Source organism: Taurulus bubalis, assembly GCF_910589615.1.
Source record: "Taurulus bubalis genome assembly, chromosome: 14".
Lineage (NCBI taxonomy): Eukaryota > Metazoa > Chordata > Actinopteri > Perciformes > Cottidae > Taurulus > Taurulus bubalis.
The window spans coordinates 13,850,584-13,866,347 of NC_136602.1; the positions used below are offsets into that span (position 1 = coordinate 13,850,584).

At 43.1% G+C, this 15,764-nt stretch overlaps 1 protein-coding gene across 1 annotated transcript in view; it reads right to left on the reverse strand.

Moving 5' to 3' along the window:
• Positions 1 to 564: 564 nt before the first annotated feature.
• Positions 565 to 15,764, reverse strand: part of antxr1d (ANTXR cell adhesion molecule 1d) — a gene marked incomplete at its 5' end in the record, with an annotated part of 20,112 nt that continues 4,912 nt past the window's right edge. The window contains 14 exons of the mRNA XM_079230006.1: positions 565 to 1,672; positions 5,735 to 5,815; positions 5,915 to 6,079; positions 6,182 to 6,280; positions 6,401 to 6,439; positions 6,528 to 6,623; positions 6,894 to 6,972; positions 9,739 to 9,808; positions 9,942 to 10,040; positions 14,145 to 14,205; positions 14,291 to 14,371; positions 14,458 to 14,526; positions 15,056 to 15,129; positions 15,214 to 15,244. Coding sequence (XP_079086132.1) covers positions 1,367 to 1,672; positions 5,735 to 5,815; positions 5,915 to 6,079; positions 6,182 to 6,280; positions 6,401 to 6,439; positions 6,528 to 6,623; positions 6,894 to 6,972; positions 9,739 to 9,808; positions 9,942 to 10,040; positions 14,145 to 14,205; positions 14,291 to 14,371; positions 14,458 to 14,526; positions 15,056 to 15,129; positions 15,214 to 15,244 — 1,350 coding nt within the window. The 3' untranslated portion in view covers positions 565 to 1,366. The remainder of the gene's footprint in view (positions 1,673 to 5,734; positions 5,816 to 5,914; positions 6,080 to 6,181; positions 6,281 to 6,400; positions 6,440 to 6,527; positions 6,624 to 6,893; positions 6,973 to 9,738; positions 9,809 to 9,941; positions 10,041 to 14,144; positions 14,206 to 14,290; positions 14,372 to 14,457; positions 14,527 to 15,055; positions 15,130 to 15,213; positions 15,245 to 15,764) is intronic.

Consider the following 15,764-nt stretch of genomic DNA (forward strand, 5'->3'; position numbering starts at 1 on the left):
GTGGACGCATTCAGGACGTTCTCAAACCAGGCATCGACCACACTGCAGTCAAATGTATATTAAATAGCTTCAGAATGTGTACACACTTTTATATCATTTATTTATTATGGTGGGTTTACACACGATAAACCATAATGATGAGGTGAAAACATGTTTTTAGAAATTGGGTTAATGCTACAATAAGTGCACTGCAGAACTAGTGCACACATACGTGACAGTTATATCCGAGCTGTGATGTGTTTTAGAAATATGACCAAAATCTTAGAATTTAATATTAATTTTGCAGGCAATGAAAATGTCATGGATAGATTAGTGTCATGAGTGTAATCAGTTTAATGAAAGTATTGCTTAGAGAAAACTATATCACTAAATGTTGCATCCTGCATCCTGCAAATCTAAACAAATAAAGGTCTTTAGGTGTTGGGTATCACTGACCCTAACATGCTTGTAAGCTGATTCACAATATGACAAAAGTCTTCTTGAAATACAATACCATACTATAACACTTTTAACAAGTATGAAAGAAATCACTGCCAGACAGCACATTAAAAAAACATTGTTTATTGAAAACGGACACAAACGGTTAATAAAGAAATAATGCGAATGATTATTTCAGTCACTAAATGCAGTATAATACACATTTTCAATGCAATCTTTCACTTGATGCTAATAAGACCACAAATACATCAGATGCCATGCCAGAATGCTGCTTTAAATTCATTTCTATATTCCCCTTCCTCAAAGATTTGAAAACCCAGACACCCATCTGACACTGAATAGAAAACAGATGCAGACAGGGTTTGTACTATAATAAATAAAATGTGGAGAAACTGCACTGCAGTTGCAATAAAATCAATGAATTTTTACAAAAATTAATTTGGTTAAAAAGTGGTCTGATTTGTGTGTACATTAACAAACCAAAATATAGCTGACATTGTTGCTCATCTTTTACTACATGCTGTATTTTCCCCCACGTCCTTGCTCAACATTATTATCCTCTACCAACCCAAAGTAAACAATTTACCAGCAATTAAACAGCCTCAATCTAACATTCAACACCTAAATCCATTTTGTTAGATTTCCCGAAAGGATTGCACTTCCTCTTACCACTTAAGCCAACATAACATCTAATGCTGTACATACAGGTTTAATCAAGTTACTACATGTTTGTTGTTTTTTTAATACTTTTTTTTTTTTTTTTAACTAAAAGCTGATATTGATATCAGATAAATATTTGTTTGCTGTCCAGCAACAAAGCACAGAGCTCCTGGCCTCTAAGATTTTAAGCCTCTCTGTTGTCTTTGAGGTGAAAGAAGGACATGGGTGTTGATGTATCAGTGGTTTAATGGTGGCCCCCTCTTCTTCATCAGAGCCTGGGTGGGGGTCGAGACGGCGGGGGTCCTGGGGGCCCCGTGGGTGCACGAGTTGGGGGTGGACCTGGAGGTGGTTGGGCCACGGGAGGGGGTGCGCGGGAAGGTGGCGTGGTGCGGGGCCCTCTCGAAGGAGGCTTCGTACGGGGGACGGAGTTGGAGACCAGAGGTCGCTGTTCGGCGGGCGGAGGAGAGGGAGGAGGAGGCGGCGGCGGCGAGGGAGAGTGATGTGTGCGAGGAGGAGCCTGGTTGTTTGGGGTGAACTCCCCATCTTTGACCCGTTGGAAACTAATACAGCGACCCTACAAGACACGCAGGCGGAAGAAAGTTAAACCACAACTACACATCATTTCAATGCAGAATACACATTGAAATGCAGTGCATCTTTGTGCAAAGTCAATGAGCTTCTCAGATCCACCAGTCAAAACGGTCTGTGTGAGTCTTTGCCCAGCTCGGCTGACAGAGGTATATGTGTTTGAGGCCCCGAAGGGCACACAGAGCTTCTTCTGTCTTCCGTCCACACCTGCACTACAATAGTTTTGATACTAGCAAAGGCAGGCACTGAGAACGTTATCACACAGACGCACAGGCACATGCTTTTGCAGTCTGGAGTTCCCCATTCCCCTCCTCTTCTCTAGGAGCCTCTGCTGTGCCTCTCTTGATGCAGAACATAAAGTGTTTTATGTCTCTTATGTGCTTGACTTGGATTGTAAAGAGGGGGATTCAATATCCCCACAATAGTTAACAGAGGACCCTTGGCGTTTAACATAATTTACAAGTTGGGGAGAATGGAACGCTACTCTTATTGTTCTCATTGATGGTTTTCCTCTCTGTTCTCTGCATAGCATCCTTCTGTAGACACACAAACAGACACACACACACACACACACACACACACACACACACACACACACACGCTTGTCTTGCTCAGTCAGTGTGTGAAGGATGGAGGGTAGGTCTCTGTGTCAGAGACCCTTGGTGGTCTGATTATAACACCTTATTAAACAGAGAGGCCCTAAAGTCACACAGGGGCCAACAAGAGGACCCCAAGCAGCAGTTGCTTTGTGACTGAGGAGGCTATTGTTTGTGTGTGTGTGTGTGTGTGTATATATATATATATATATATATATATATATATATATATATATATATATATATATATATATATATATATATATATATATATATATATGAGGGTTGAGTAATTGATTGGGGACAGCCCAGTTGGGGGCTGACTGCTTCGGTCTTGTCGCTGGACCGCGGTGAAAAGGCCAGTTTGTGAGCAGCAGCACATCACCAGAGAGAGCATATGGACACAATGAGAACACAAGCTCATGAATATGAGTGTGTGTCTCTCTGTGTGTGTGTGTGTGTGTGTGTGTGTGTGTGTGTGTGTGTGTGTGTGTGACTGTAAGCATGCCTCCACCAGAACATATGGCCTGAATGAAACCTCAGCCTCATGAATAACAGAAACAGAGAGAGAAGGGTTAAGAGGGTCAAAACAACACAAAACACCAAAACAACACAAGATTGGTGTTGCAGCAGAACATTGGAGCAGAAGAGTAGATTTGTTTCCACTTTAAAGGAGATGATATGAACATAAAGTGAGAGGTCATAAATGAGCCACTTGTGATGGTCAGTCTTCTTGTGTGCCCCTCTGTCGCTGCTTTACTTTCCCTGTTGACGAGTGTTTACTTCAAACACCTCAACTCCTTTCTAGGAGAAAAACAAAACCCTAAAAACACCTCCAGCATCTCTCCTCACACCACTTCTCTGTCTAGCCTCTGTTTCTCCTTCTGAGCCCCAAGACTTTACACTCCCCATAATAAACACACAAATCAGATATTTTATAGTCAAGAAACCACGAGGAAGACGAGAGAGCGAAGACGCACATCGGACCTGACAGCCCTGCCTGTCACCTTGCATGACATTACAGCAATACACGGAAGGAAAAGCTCTGTGTGCTCAAAAGAGTCAGCACACTTCATAGAGTTCATATGCTGCACTGGAGCACAGATAACTACTAACTAATAATGTCAGGATAAAACATCTAGAATGCAGAGAATGAGTATTAAAGGGTCAGTTTAACCAAATTACAAAAATACATTATAGCTCACATGTAGTTTAGATTGCATCTACTGGGGTTTTCAGTTAGTTAAGTTAGTTTTTGAGATGTCTTCCTCCATACCAACACAATAGAGTGCTCAATCTGTATCAAGAGTAATATATTTTTCCAGAATCAATGGGCGAGTCGCCTTATGATAAACCCCCACTGACTCAGGCTGGTTCTATGCATTTACTTTGCAGTCTGTAGCCTATTGGTTGGGAATTTCCACTGGAGATGATAAAGTAAACGCATTGTCAGTGGATACCAGTGACATGGTTACTTGAAACAAATGTTAAACAATGTTTTTACATTTAAAATGGTCAGTTCCAGGAAAACTGAGCAAGCTCTAAAAATCAAGTTATATGGTTGAAAGCTTCCGAACAAGTGAGTGAGTGGTCTTTGTGTTGATATTGTTTTGTCATCACAATTGTCAATACTTTGAGCAACAAACAACACAATTCCATTCACCTCGACTGTAATTTGAGACACTAAAATCGTCTGCACGGCTCGATACCACTCGAGGGAAGTGGTAGAATTTAGTTTGTTTTTGTAATTTGGGTGAATTGATCCAGTTTAAGTGAAGTGACTGGGGGGTGGCGTGGAAGAGGGTGAGGAAGGGGAGCTGTGCTCATTTGTTTGTGAGGACGGAGAGATGGAGGCCTCCCTCTGCTCTGTGCTGTATGACGGGGCCATCAGAGCCATCAGCTCTGGGGACAAAAGAAGGGAATCTCTTCTGTCACAATATGGCTCGTGGCCTTTCAACTCCCCATCTGTTTATGTGACGCTCAAGTCGGGAGAGCTGACACACACGTTGCAGTGACACGCCCGCACACACAGGAGAGAGAGATCAAACGCATACGGGGAGTGTGGCAGAAACTGGCAGCCCCGCTGATGGCCGTTTGCAGAGGCAGTGAAGTAGCAGTGATGTGGAGAGAAAGCAGGACGAGCTCCTCCTGAGCTGCTGGTTGGAGATCTTCATTGAGAAATCTGATCAGCGCTAGTTATCGCTGTGCTTTTTATCACTTTGTTGGGCTATTTGTCATCCTGCTCTGCTGTTTGTCATCCAGCTGCTGTTTCTTGCTTTTGCAGAGGTGCTTGACTTGATTACTATTGTGGGGAATTTAGATCTGCGCCTGTCTTTTGTCAACATAAAAAAAATGATTGTCGTCTTTCACGTCAGATATGGCTTTGAGCACAAATTCTAAACAACGATCCGCTTTGCAACAAAAAAATGTTTCCTCATTATTTCTTTTCATGTGAGATAATGACCCGTGAAGAGAGAGTTGTGGGGGTCGTTTTGGAACCACCGCCCCACAGAAAGTGTCCGACAGAGACTAAAGTTTTCTGCTGAGTAAAAAAAATCCAAGATTGAAAGAGGTGATAAAACCATTGATAGTGAGCATTTTTACAGACTCTAGTAGACACACACACACTGTTGCATATTAAAGATGAATCAAGTCATTCAAAGAACAAATCATTACATTTTACAGTGATGAGAGGCGACAATGAAACCATTTACAACGAAGCAGCTGTTTCACCATGACAACCAGTATGATGATGAAAACATGTCGGTGGGGTTATGAGATGCCGCACACTGGGTCAAGGTTAGATAATAGGGGGCGCTCTGCTCTGTCTTCTGCTGCCACAGACAGTGATGTCATGATTTAGGACTTTTCAGGAGCAGCAGTGAGATAGCACATTTTCAGCTGAAATAAAACCTTGTATTTTTTTCTTCTGTAATTATCGCTTGCAAGTAGAGTGAGTGTGTAACATACTATTTGGAAACCTGATAAAGGCCTGTAATTTTCTAGGAGTCTCAGGGAATTCTCAAAGACAGCAGTCCTTGTGTGTGAACAATGGCAGCTTTGACGAGGAGAGCGCTATCAGTGGCTCATTGACTCGCTGCTTGTGTGTCAGTGTGCGTGTAGAAAATCAGTACTGAGCTGCTGTGTTGAGAGTTGTACATGGTGCTCAATGACACATGTTGTCTGTATGCAGTGTGACAGACAGAATGCAGATGCTCCATTGTCCACGTACAGAGACGGAAAACACATTAAAACCTTGTGTGCCATCCAACCCATAAAAGAACCTCTAGGTGGTTTTTACCCACAAAGCAATCCCCCAAAATTACACATAATAACCAAATTGTAGTTTTGTATCGGTCATCATGCCTGTTTGTGGTGCATTAGATTTTCTAGTCATGTTTTTTAGGTGAAAATAAAAATGAAATGTGACTGCAGTTGAGCGTGAAGCTCACCTCGTCTCCAGACTGCGGTCTCATCAGAGATACCTGGTCGTAGCCTCTCCTGAACAAAGACCACAGCGCATCCAGCTTCCCCTGGAGGACAAAATAATTAAAAAGGGACATTTTCAAATAAAAATCACAACCTTAAATTTACATTCAACTTTTTCTCAATGAATTGCATAAAAGACTAACCTGAATGGGTGAGTACCACCTCCTCTGCTGTGGGGGGCGGCGGCGTGGTTTTCGAGGCTTTGGCTCATACGGTTCAAACTCCTGCTCTGGCATTTTCACGACTGCATTTTTAGGTTTGTCCAGTTTTGCACCTTCCTCGGTGGACCCTTTCTCCCCCCATCGCACCTAGGAAAGCCTCATTTATATTGATATGCTTTTGGGCGTTGAAAGTGTGTGTGTGTGTGTGTGTGTGTGTGTGCGTGTGTGTGTGTGTGTGCACGTGCATACCTCCATGCGTTTGATGCCACCCACTCCTCTTCCTCCATAGTAGGACGCATCCACTGTGGGCCACCTCTTCTTGGGCATCCCATCCTCATCATCTGAGTCCTTAGAGTGAAACTCAATTACATGACACAGCACATATCCTTCCAAACATACTACTATTAATTATTACCACGAGTACTATCATTTACAACAGTTACATTGAGAGAATAAAACAAGCCTTACTGGCTCTGGAGGAGGAGGTGGTGGAGGTTCTTTGATCACCTGACGGTTGAAAAAGAAATGCCATGAGGGAACCGAAGATATAAGTAACAAACCACTGATGATACCGATGTCTGAAGTTCAAACTTACCAAAGTGCAGCAGAGAGGCCAGAACCACCACATCAGCAGCAGAGCCAACAGCAGGAACACCACCAGCAATGATACGAGCACGATGGTGCCGTCAAACTGCACACAAACACAGAACGACGGGATTCAGATTCAACTGGACTAAAAGACGAGATAAGAGAAAGTTGAAAAGGAAAAGCCAAAGTACTCACAGCCTCCTCTGATGACAGACACAACAGAGGAGACCTCAGAGAGAAGAGGAGGACTAGAGAACCAAAAGAAAATAAGAAGGTTGAAAGAAAGTTCATTCAAATAAGGCCGCATGCCAGAAGGAAATTATCATTGTGTGTTGTTGTGATAGTGCAGACTTTATACGCAGGATGTACTCACACACTCTGTTGTAGTAATGTGCACCGAGCTGGTGATGTAGGAGAGGCCCTCGTTCATGCTCACCTGCAGGTAGATCACCCTGCAAAATCACAAACTGGTCTTATCGTCCAACAAAAAAAATGCAAAAAGTGCTCATCTGCTTGTATGCACACATTCGCCGTTTTGTTTCGGCTACTGTACAAGCTTGCCCCGGAGTGTCAAACACATTCCTCCATCTACTTTGTCCATACACGCTGCCTTATAAGCACACTAACATGCTGACATACACACAAAGCCAATGTCTCTAAAAAGGTCAAGGAGTTCTCCACCACAGAAGGAATCTTTTCTGTTTGGATCAGACCCAGACCTCTAATGTGGAAACCACAGACAGCTAAATTACTTATTATTCTCCTGCATTCATTGCGGACATCTTCAGCTTTAACTGCACCCAGATAGGCAGGGCATGGACAAGAAACAGGACGAAATGTTTAGTTTTTGATTCAATAGATAGCAAGGTTGATGGAAGCAAAGACGGTACAGGATTAAGGCGTGAGCGTAATATTCAGTTGACAGGTAATTCATAAAGCTTTTCAGAAATATGAACAAAACCAAGACATGTTCGCCAAATAGGCGTTTGAGTGTGGAAACGTAGAGCGCTGGATTGTAGTTATAGGTTTGGAAAAGAATGGAGAAAGGCGTCTTGTGCTGTTCTTATGGTTTGGGGGGGCAGAGACAAGGGGGGCATTGAGCTCTGGGTTTAGATTTGAGGAGGGGGAGACAGGGTGGAAATCACTGCTGGGTTGGGGAGGGGGGCAGAGCAGAGGAAACAGAGTGGGGGATGGTAGAAGGAGGGCCTTTCCTGTTCTACATCCCTTCACCACTGTCCCTCCCTTCTGAGACCCCCTCTTCACTTCCTCAATCACTGACTCTGTTTTCGCCTCCTCACCCTCTCCCGTGTCCTCTCCATTGCGCTGTAGCTCGTCTCATAACTCATGCTGACACTGACTTTAGAGAAGGAAATTGGCGGTGCAGGTGCCACTCATCTTTTCTTCTACTTCTTCCCTCCCTTCTCTCCCCCACCCCCAATCATATGGCCAGCCCTCCTCTCAGGCAGGCAGGGGACACGGTGCTATCAGCTCCTCTCTGACAGATGGATCTCAGCCCCTATCAATCATCAATCTGACCACTATATATGTCTTTGCCCTGTGTGTGTAGGAGGGGGAGCAGCATCCGGAAGGTTCCCAGTCAACACAGATTTGTGTGACGGCAGCGTCAATGACTTCATTATATGCGACAAGGCTTGGGTGGAACAGGAGGTGAGTGAGGGTCTTTGGGGTTTGGGTGAAAAGGTGTTGCTGGGAGCTGGAGTCCCTCAGACCTCATGTATAGACTTTACAACCCCAAAACAGGAAGCAGTTCACCTATAATGCGATCTGACATTTTAGGGCTGCATCTAATGATTGTACACATTATTGATTAAGTCTGGTCAATGAAAGGACAGGAACAAGTGAAAAGTTTGCTTTGCAATCTGTATCAGGAAGCGATCCCTATACTATTGGTATAATCTGTCCATTTCCTGATGTGTGTGTGGTTCAGCTTTATTTATAGGTACACAAAACATATTGTATATATATAAAACGAGGAAGCGATGACATTTAGCACAGACATGGATATAAACTGCAACTTAATAACGAAAACATCTGTTCAGCATGCCCAGTGGCACGCTCGCTTCAATTCATATTTCCATGTCCATCTGCACGTTATTCAGAACTCATAAACCAGCTGTTGGCCTCCTCTCTGGGTCCGTCAGCCATTCACAGCTGACTTCCTCTTTAGAAGCACTCAGGGTGTTCAGGCATTGCTGCCTCTGCTCTGATCGGCTTCTGTTACATGGTCCTACATAAGTCCTTCAGGCGCTCTTGCATTGTGTAATGATGCTCCCTGTTCTGCTCTGCTATTAGGAGTAGCAGCCCAACCGGGAACTACCGCTGGATTGTGAATTAGGTGAATTGTTGCTGTCTTTTCGTCAATCCCCTAATGTCTGAGTTTAAATAAAAGTGATATATGCCACGTTTATTATATTCGTGGGAGTAAAATAATACAACAAGTGACAGACTCTTGAATATCCCTGCTGCCACAGTGTGAAAACAAAATGTCTTCTTCCCACATCTCTGAATAGTAGTTAACCATCAAAGCAGTACTTTTCACAGGCAGACAAGACAAGCTCAAAACACGCTAGAAATCTGAGTGACAGCAACAAGACAGATGATGACTGGGAGGTGTCTGAGGCCACAGGCCGGCCTGTATAATTATGCACAGGACTGCAGGCAGTGGGGTCGGGCAGGCTGCTGGGCCTCGGTCCTCTCCGAGTTCAGCCCACAGCATCGCTCTGTCTGCCCTGCAAGAAACTTCTGCTCTTCATCACCAGGAGCAAAGCCGGAAGCCCCCAGAGGAAACTTTACACTGCCCCACCGACTCCACTCACACGTTTGCTCTCCCAAAGTGTCAGACAAAGATTGGGATACATCACACAACACGTAAATACACAAACACATACACACACAGTAACGAAGGTCCTCTCCAGCAGGCTCTCATTAAGTTGTGTTCCTGGGCTCTACTCCTGTTGTCCCCTTGTGATTGGTGTCTGGCTTCGTTAGCTGTGACAAACACTGATTGATCACAGACACTCAATGACTTTGGCCCTAATTTGCTCAAGGACGGCAGTCTTCTGGTGTTCACACCAAACTTGCGTGCAGCTGGCAAATATCTGGGAGTGTTGCAGCTGAACATGGAGAGTTTGGCAACTGGAAGTGATGACTGAGAAAGCGTGTTGAGGTGAAAATGCAGTGAAAGCTGTGCAACTTACCTCCCAACCTCCTCTACGACAGGAGCAGGGCATAGCAGGAATGTGTCTTCTATTCCAGCTGGTCTCTCGTCTGCATAAGGGAGAAACCAAACTTTTAAGTCAACAAGATTCCCACATTTTTCTTAAAGCACAAGCCAAATCAGAATCCCATAATGCATTAGTGAGTTAGCTTGCATGTGCTTGTGTATGTTTGCATAACTCACCCACAGTGAGCGTATCATTTAGTTTAAAGCTGCAGAGGACCTGGTCAATGTTTCTGGCATGCAGAAAGCCGTTGCCTCTCACCACCACCTGGAAACTCTCTGAGACAAAAACAACAAGTGCAGGCACCGTCAGAATCGATTCTTTATATGCACCCTCAAGCAAGACAATGATAAGATACATATTATCAGCTGTATGTGAGAAATGTAGAAAAATCTAAATCGGTCTTTTATTTTAGTTTGAAGTAGTAGAAAATGCCCGATATACCATTATGGTGAACGCTGGCAGCCATTCTCTCTCTGATGTTCTCAACTTAAGCAGGAGAAACTTGTGCATGCCTCATTACTGCTTGTTTATATCTGTGTGCTTATGCGTGTATGTGTGGAAAGGCCATAATAAGCTCCAATGGTGCTAATGCTAAAAGTGCTGCTATTCACAAATATGTGCTATAGCTAGAAGGTGTGTGCGTATGTGTGTGTGTGGGTTGACCTTTAGTTTCCCCCAGGCACTGTTAAAGCGCACTGACAGAGGCTTGCCAGCATATGCTGGAGTGTCTATGTGGCTGCTACCCAGCATATGTTAGAGAGCGGAAAAAAAACACTTGCTTAAAAACATGCCTGCAGGGCTGACAACAGCACAGCACTGTCAAAGTAGGTCTGACCTTAACTATGGCACCATTAACACATGTCTGTGTCTGTATGCATCTGTTTGTAACGTGCTGTACATACTGTATGTGTGCATTGCCTTTGCGTTTTTTGAGTGTCTGCATCTCTTCGGTGTGTGCGTGCATGGATGTGTGCAGGCATGTGTTTGAACGTGCATATGTGTGCGTGTGTTTGGTCTCTGTCTGTGCAGTGGGCTTTCCTCTAGCATTATCCTGGCTAATAGAAGTGCACATTTGCCACACCTTTAACATTTAAAGCTCCAGCGTGAAGATCACTGGATAAAAACATCCCAGGCTGTGAGTGTGTATGTAACAGTATTTCCTTAAAGGTCAGACAAACTGAAGAGCCAATAAATACAGATACACCAACATAGGCAGGAGGAAGTGGAGGAAACAAACACCACTTTACATTTGCCTACACATCTCTAAATATTTACAGATGCTGTGACTTTTTTTTTAAGAGTGTACATTTATAGGAAATCCAGAAGAAAAAGTGATGAAGTACAAGACATATGGAAGTTGAGCATTCACAAAACAGGGATAAGTTGAATATATTTCATATGGTAGATGATAAACAGTAGGTATTGAGATGCGAGAATCCAAATTACCACACATTGCATTGGTTTGTACAGAGAGCGTTATCCAGCCTCTTTCACTCAAATGTCTAATAACCAAAAACTGTGCACAGCCAACCTCAAACAACTGTGTCCATCTGCGTGTGTGTGTGTGTGTGTGTGTGTTTATTTACAGATGTTCAACTCGTCAGTGCTGCTTATGTCATTACCCCAGCTAGACTCAGATTATACATGTGTATTCACACACAAACACACACACAGCACCAAATTACCCACGCATCTCATTACAGCCTAATAATTAACTGTTCACTATGTCTTCTCCCTCCTCCTGCTCTGATTGTACTGTAAAACATAACCACAAATAAATTACAACTATATACAATATTGAGATACAATTCTGATAGTGTTCCTATTACCTGATGATTTATGTGGTTTGTAGTAGTTTTCAACAACAATGTGCAACTTAATTGGGGGTCTTAACACTAATTGTTCCTATTGCTCAGTGCCGTGGCTGCTTTAGCAGTCGTCCCCCTTTCACACAATATTACCATCAAACAGCACGAGCTGCACTGTGACAGGGCGTATGTGCACACGCACATACACACACACACACACACACACACACACACACACACACACACACACACACACACACACCAAACATAACGTGGTCATGGTAGATGTCAGATAATACTCCAATGAAATCTAATTCTGAGACAGAAAATTGTCCTACTCCTTTAAAAGTAGAAAATAAAATAGAAAATTGCTTCCTGGCTTTGCTTTATTCATCAGCAATTAAGCAGAATGTTGCATTATAACTACGTGTAGCAGTTCAACATCTCGCTGTGAGCGTCTTATTCATTGAACTATTAAATCCTGAGTCATCATGAATATTTCCAAAGCAAACTGTTTACTAAAAATAAACATTTTTAAACACTGTATCACTGTTTCCAAAGATGTTTTATCCAATCTTAATAAATAATTGATGGGTTGGAAATTAAAAAGTCTCAATATGAATATCTTCCACACACAACCTGACACAGACACACACAGACACACACACACATCGAGGCTTGATGGGCTAAAAGGTCAGTGCTGTCAGACACATGGTGGGCAGGGACTGGTGGTGCCCTGCTGGCATGTACAACACATATGCTCCTGCCCTCGCGTCTGCTTTCTGCCTGCCTCTGTGGCCACATGTCCATTTCCATCTACACCTGAGCGTTTGACAAGGATTTGATTTGTATGAATGTGTGCCTCTGTGTGACTCTACACATCTGAAAGCATGTGTGTCTCGCGTGCGTGGATAAAATGGGCTGCGGCTTGTCCGAACAGCGGCACTTCAATCACATTAGTGCGACAGGACAGTGAAGGGCAGGGAGGGGTAAGGGAGGACAGAGCAACGGGGAGGAAAGGGTCAGACGTTAATGAAAGCAGCAATCTCTGCTGTCATGTTAGATCTACGGCCCAACTCTCACCGTCCTCTCAGTGTGTGTGTGTGAGGGGAATCAGTCCTGTCATGTCTGATAGTGGGGCCCAACGTTCACTGTCCGGTCTGATGGCCTGTTTGCAGGCAGCTCGGTCTGGTCACTTCACATCAATGTGAGGGACATGTGTGTATGTGTGTACGTGTGTGTGTGTGTCTGTGGGTGTCTGTGGGTGTGCTGACGAAAGAACATCTTAACGTGTGTGTGTGTTGGTGTCAAGCATGTATGGTATGTGACTACATGCAAAGAGAAAGACAGAGAGAGAGACTGTCACAATACCTATGTAATATGTCAGTATGTACGTACATATAAACGCATTAGTGTGGATGGATAGGGGAAGATGGTCATATTCAAACCTCTGGGGACTCTGGACCACATTCTTGCAGTTTAAAATAAAAACAAACGCTTGTTAAATTGTGAAAAGTGCTTGACAATAACATTATATGACTTCATACTGAAATAATAAGCATGATCATATATATATATATATATATATATATATATATATATATATATATATATATATATATATATATATATATAAGCATTGCATGTCTAACATAAGAGTTATATGTTATTTATACACATTGTGTTACAACAAAGGCAGTACACTATAAGCATGTATCCAGTCAACTACAATCTTTGCCCTTCATTAATTAGGCCAGAATCAGGTCTTGGTTAAAGCGTGTCCTCGGTTTCTTAGTTCACTGACCATTAGGCTGCTCATCAATCGAATATTAAATGAGGCTGTTGGAGGATATTTGGGCACATGTCGAGTGACGTACTCAGACCAGAGAATGTAATTATCACATGACATGACAACTGCGATTCTTTATTTGTCCTTCCTTATTTTTGTCCTTTAAAGGCTAAATTTGTATTGCTCTTAAAATCCCCAGCCCTCCCCTCCTCCCTCCTCTCCATCTCCTTTCCCATCTTTCATATCCCATAATGAAGACTAATCTCTATTGGCTGTCCTGGTAGCACTGCTGCAAATACACTCTCTTAAGTAATAAGGTCATGTCAAAGCTCATCCATCCTGCTGACTACACATAACGTCTCTCTCTCATCGTCTCTCTTTAGTTGTTGTCCTGTTTTTTACGCCCTGAAACTGCAGTCCAGAAGCACAAGAGCTGCACGTGGACGAAGAGGTGAGAAGGAGGACAGGGTTGAAACAGCATATCTAAAACTAGGCCAGAGAAGCAGCCATGCTTAAAGATTCACGGCTAATTCCTCTGACCAACACCCGTCCCTCCTCCTCTTCGTTACACACACGCTGTGCTGAAGCAGCTATGCTAATTTCCCCCGGCCGTGCATGACAATACGCTCTCTGTCACTCCGCAGTCATAAGCGTCCATGCGATTACTCAACCTCATGTTCCACTCCAGAGGCTTTAGATGGCTGTCATCTGACACAATCGCACACCGGGACTGTCCAGCGTCTTAACAAGAAGGGGAAACCCTCGCACCTCCCACTTCTTACCTCCTGCACACACACTGGACGGCTCTGCCGCTAGAATCTCAATGCAGGACTTCTTGATGATCTGAGAGATCAGACAAAAGGAAAAAAAATAAGATTGTGTGTGGATGAGTGCGAATCTGTTTACATGTGGGATGTACGTGTCTTACCGAGTCAATGATTCCCCTCAGGGCTTGGAATCCTCCCCATACAGGAAACACGTGTTCCACAGTGTCTGCAATAGTTGCAAGCTAGAAAAACATGCAGACACAGAAAGAATTGTGTTTGCATTCTGTATGCATTTTCAACGTCTTCAATATCCTCATGTGGATCCTACCTGGGTCTGGTTGAATTCTTTGACCCCCACACAGTAAACAATGGCTCCCATAGACCTGGCCCTTTGGGCCTGCAAAATAGAATAAATAAACCAAAATTCAGGCTTTGGCTTATAAATCTCCCAAAAAACACAAACTTTCTCAGTCTACACAGTAGACATTTTAGAAAGGAGCTAGACAACATGACAATAACTCTGATGTAGCATAGTTAAAACACTTATGTTAAATAACCATCTAACAATGAAACCTTTACAAAATGTCCCAGAAAAATAAAATCACAGGAAATAGTGAGCATTTGCAACTTGTGTTCAGTGTGATTGTGTGAGCTAAAGAAAGCAAATTATTAACGGCCAAGTTATTTGCATCCAATTTGCAAGTGCATCAATCCCAAAAATACTGTGAAATGACTTAATATATCATATATATGAAAATCACACAGTCTCAATACAATGAACAACAATAACATCTTGAACCTAACAAACAACAACAATAACCTACAGAAACAAGTCCAAGCCCGGTGGCAGTTTGCAAGTGTCTACAATCTTCAAATCTTTTCATCTCGTGTCTACCTCCTAAAATCACCTCCCGAACTCATCTTACCTCTCGCTGAGCGGTGTCAAACTGCCACTCGTTCAGTTCTCCGTCCGTCAGAGCGATGATCACGCTGGCTGTCCCTGCAGAACACAGAACATTCACCATCTCTGAAACAACGCACTAAATGAGGGCTCATGTAATGAAGCATACTGGACAGAGCTTACCCTGCTTCTCTTGATCTATCTGCGCATTAGCCTGCAGTTGCAAAGAAACAAGTACAATTTCAGACAATTACAATAGCTGGCACTGGTTTAAAACATGTTGATATTGTTACAAAGCCAGCCCACAAATGTCACTTAGCTTAGCGTGGCCTGACGAGGCTCAATACTAGGTGGCATCTTAAACACACTGTATGACTAAAGATTGTTGGATGCTCTTTTGATAGGACATAACATGAACCCTTTCTACACCTGATTGGTCTTTGCTTTAAATAATCAATCTTGGACATTAAATGTGCTGTAACTCTGTTACATTGTTCATTCTGTACACATAACATCTATTGCTTCTGTCCATCCTGAAGGTTTCTTCCTTTTTTTCCCACGTGAAAAGTTTTTTTCTGTTTTTTTGGGGGGAGTTTTTCCTGATCCGATGTGAGGTCCTGGGACAGGGATGTCGTATGTGTACAGGTTGTAAAGCCCTCCGAGGCAAATTTGTAATTTGTAAATTTGGGCGATACAAAATGAATTGAACTGAATCTGAATAAAAATGAAAACTA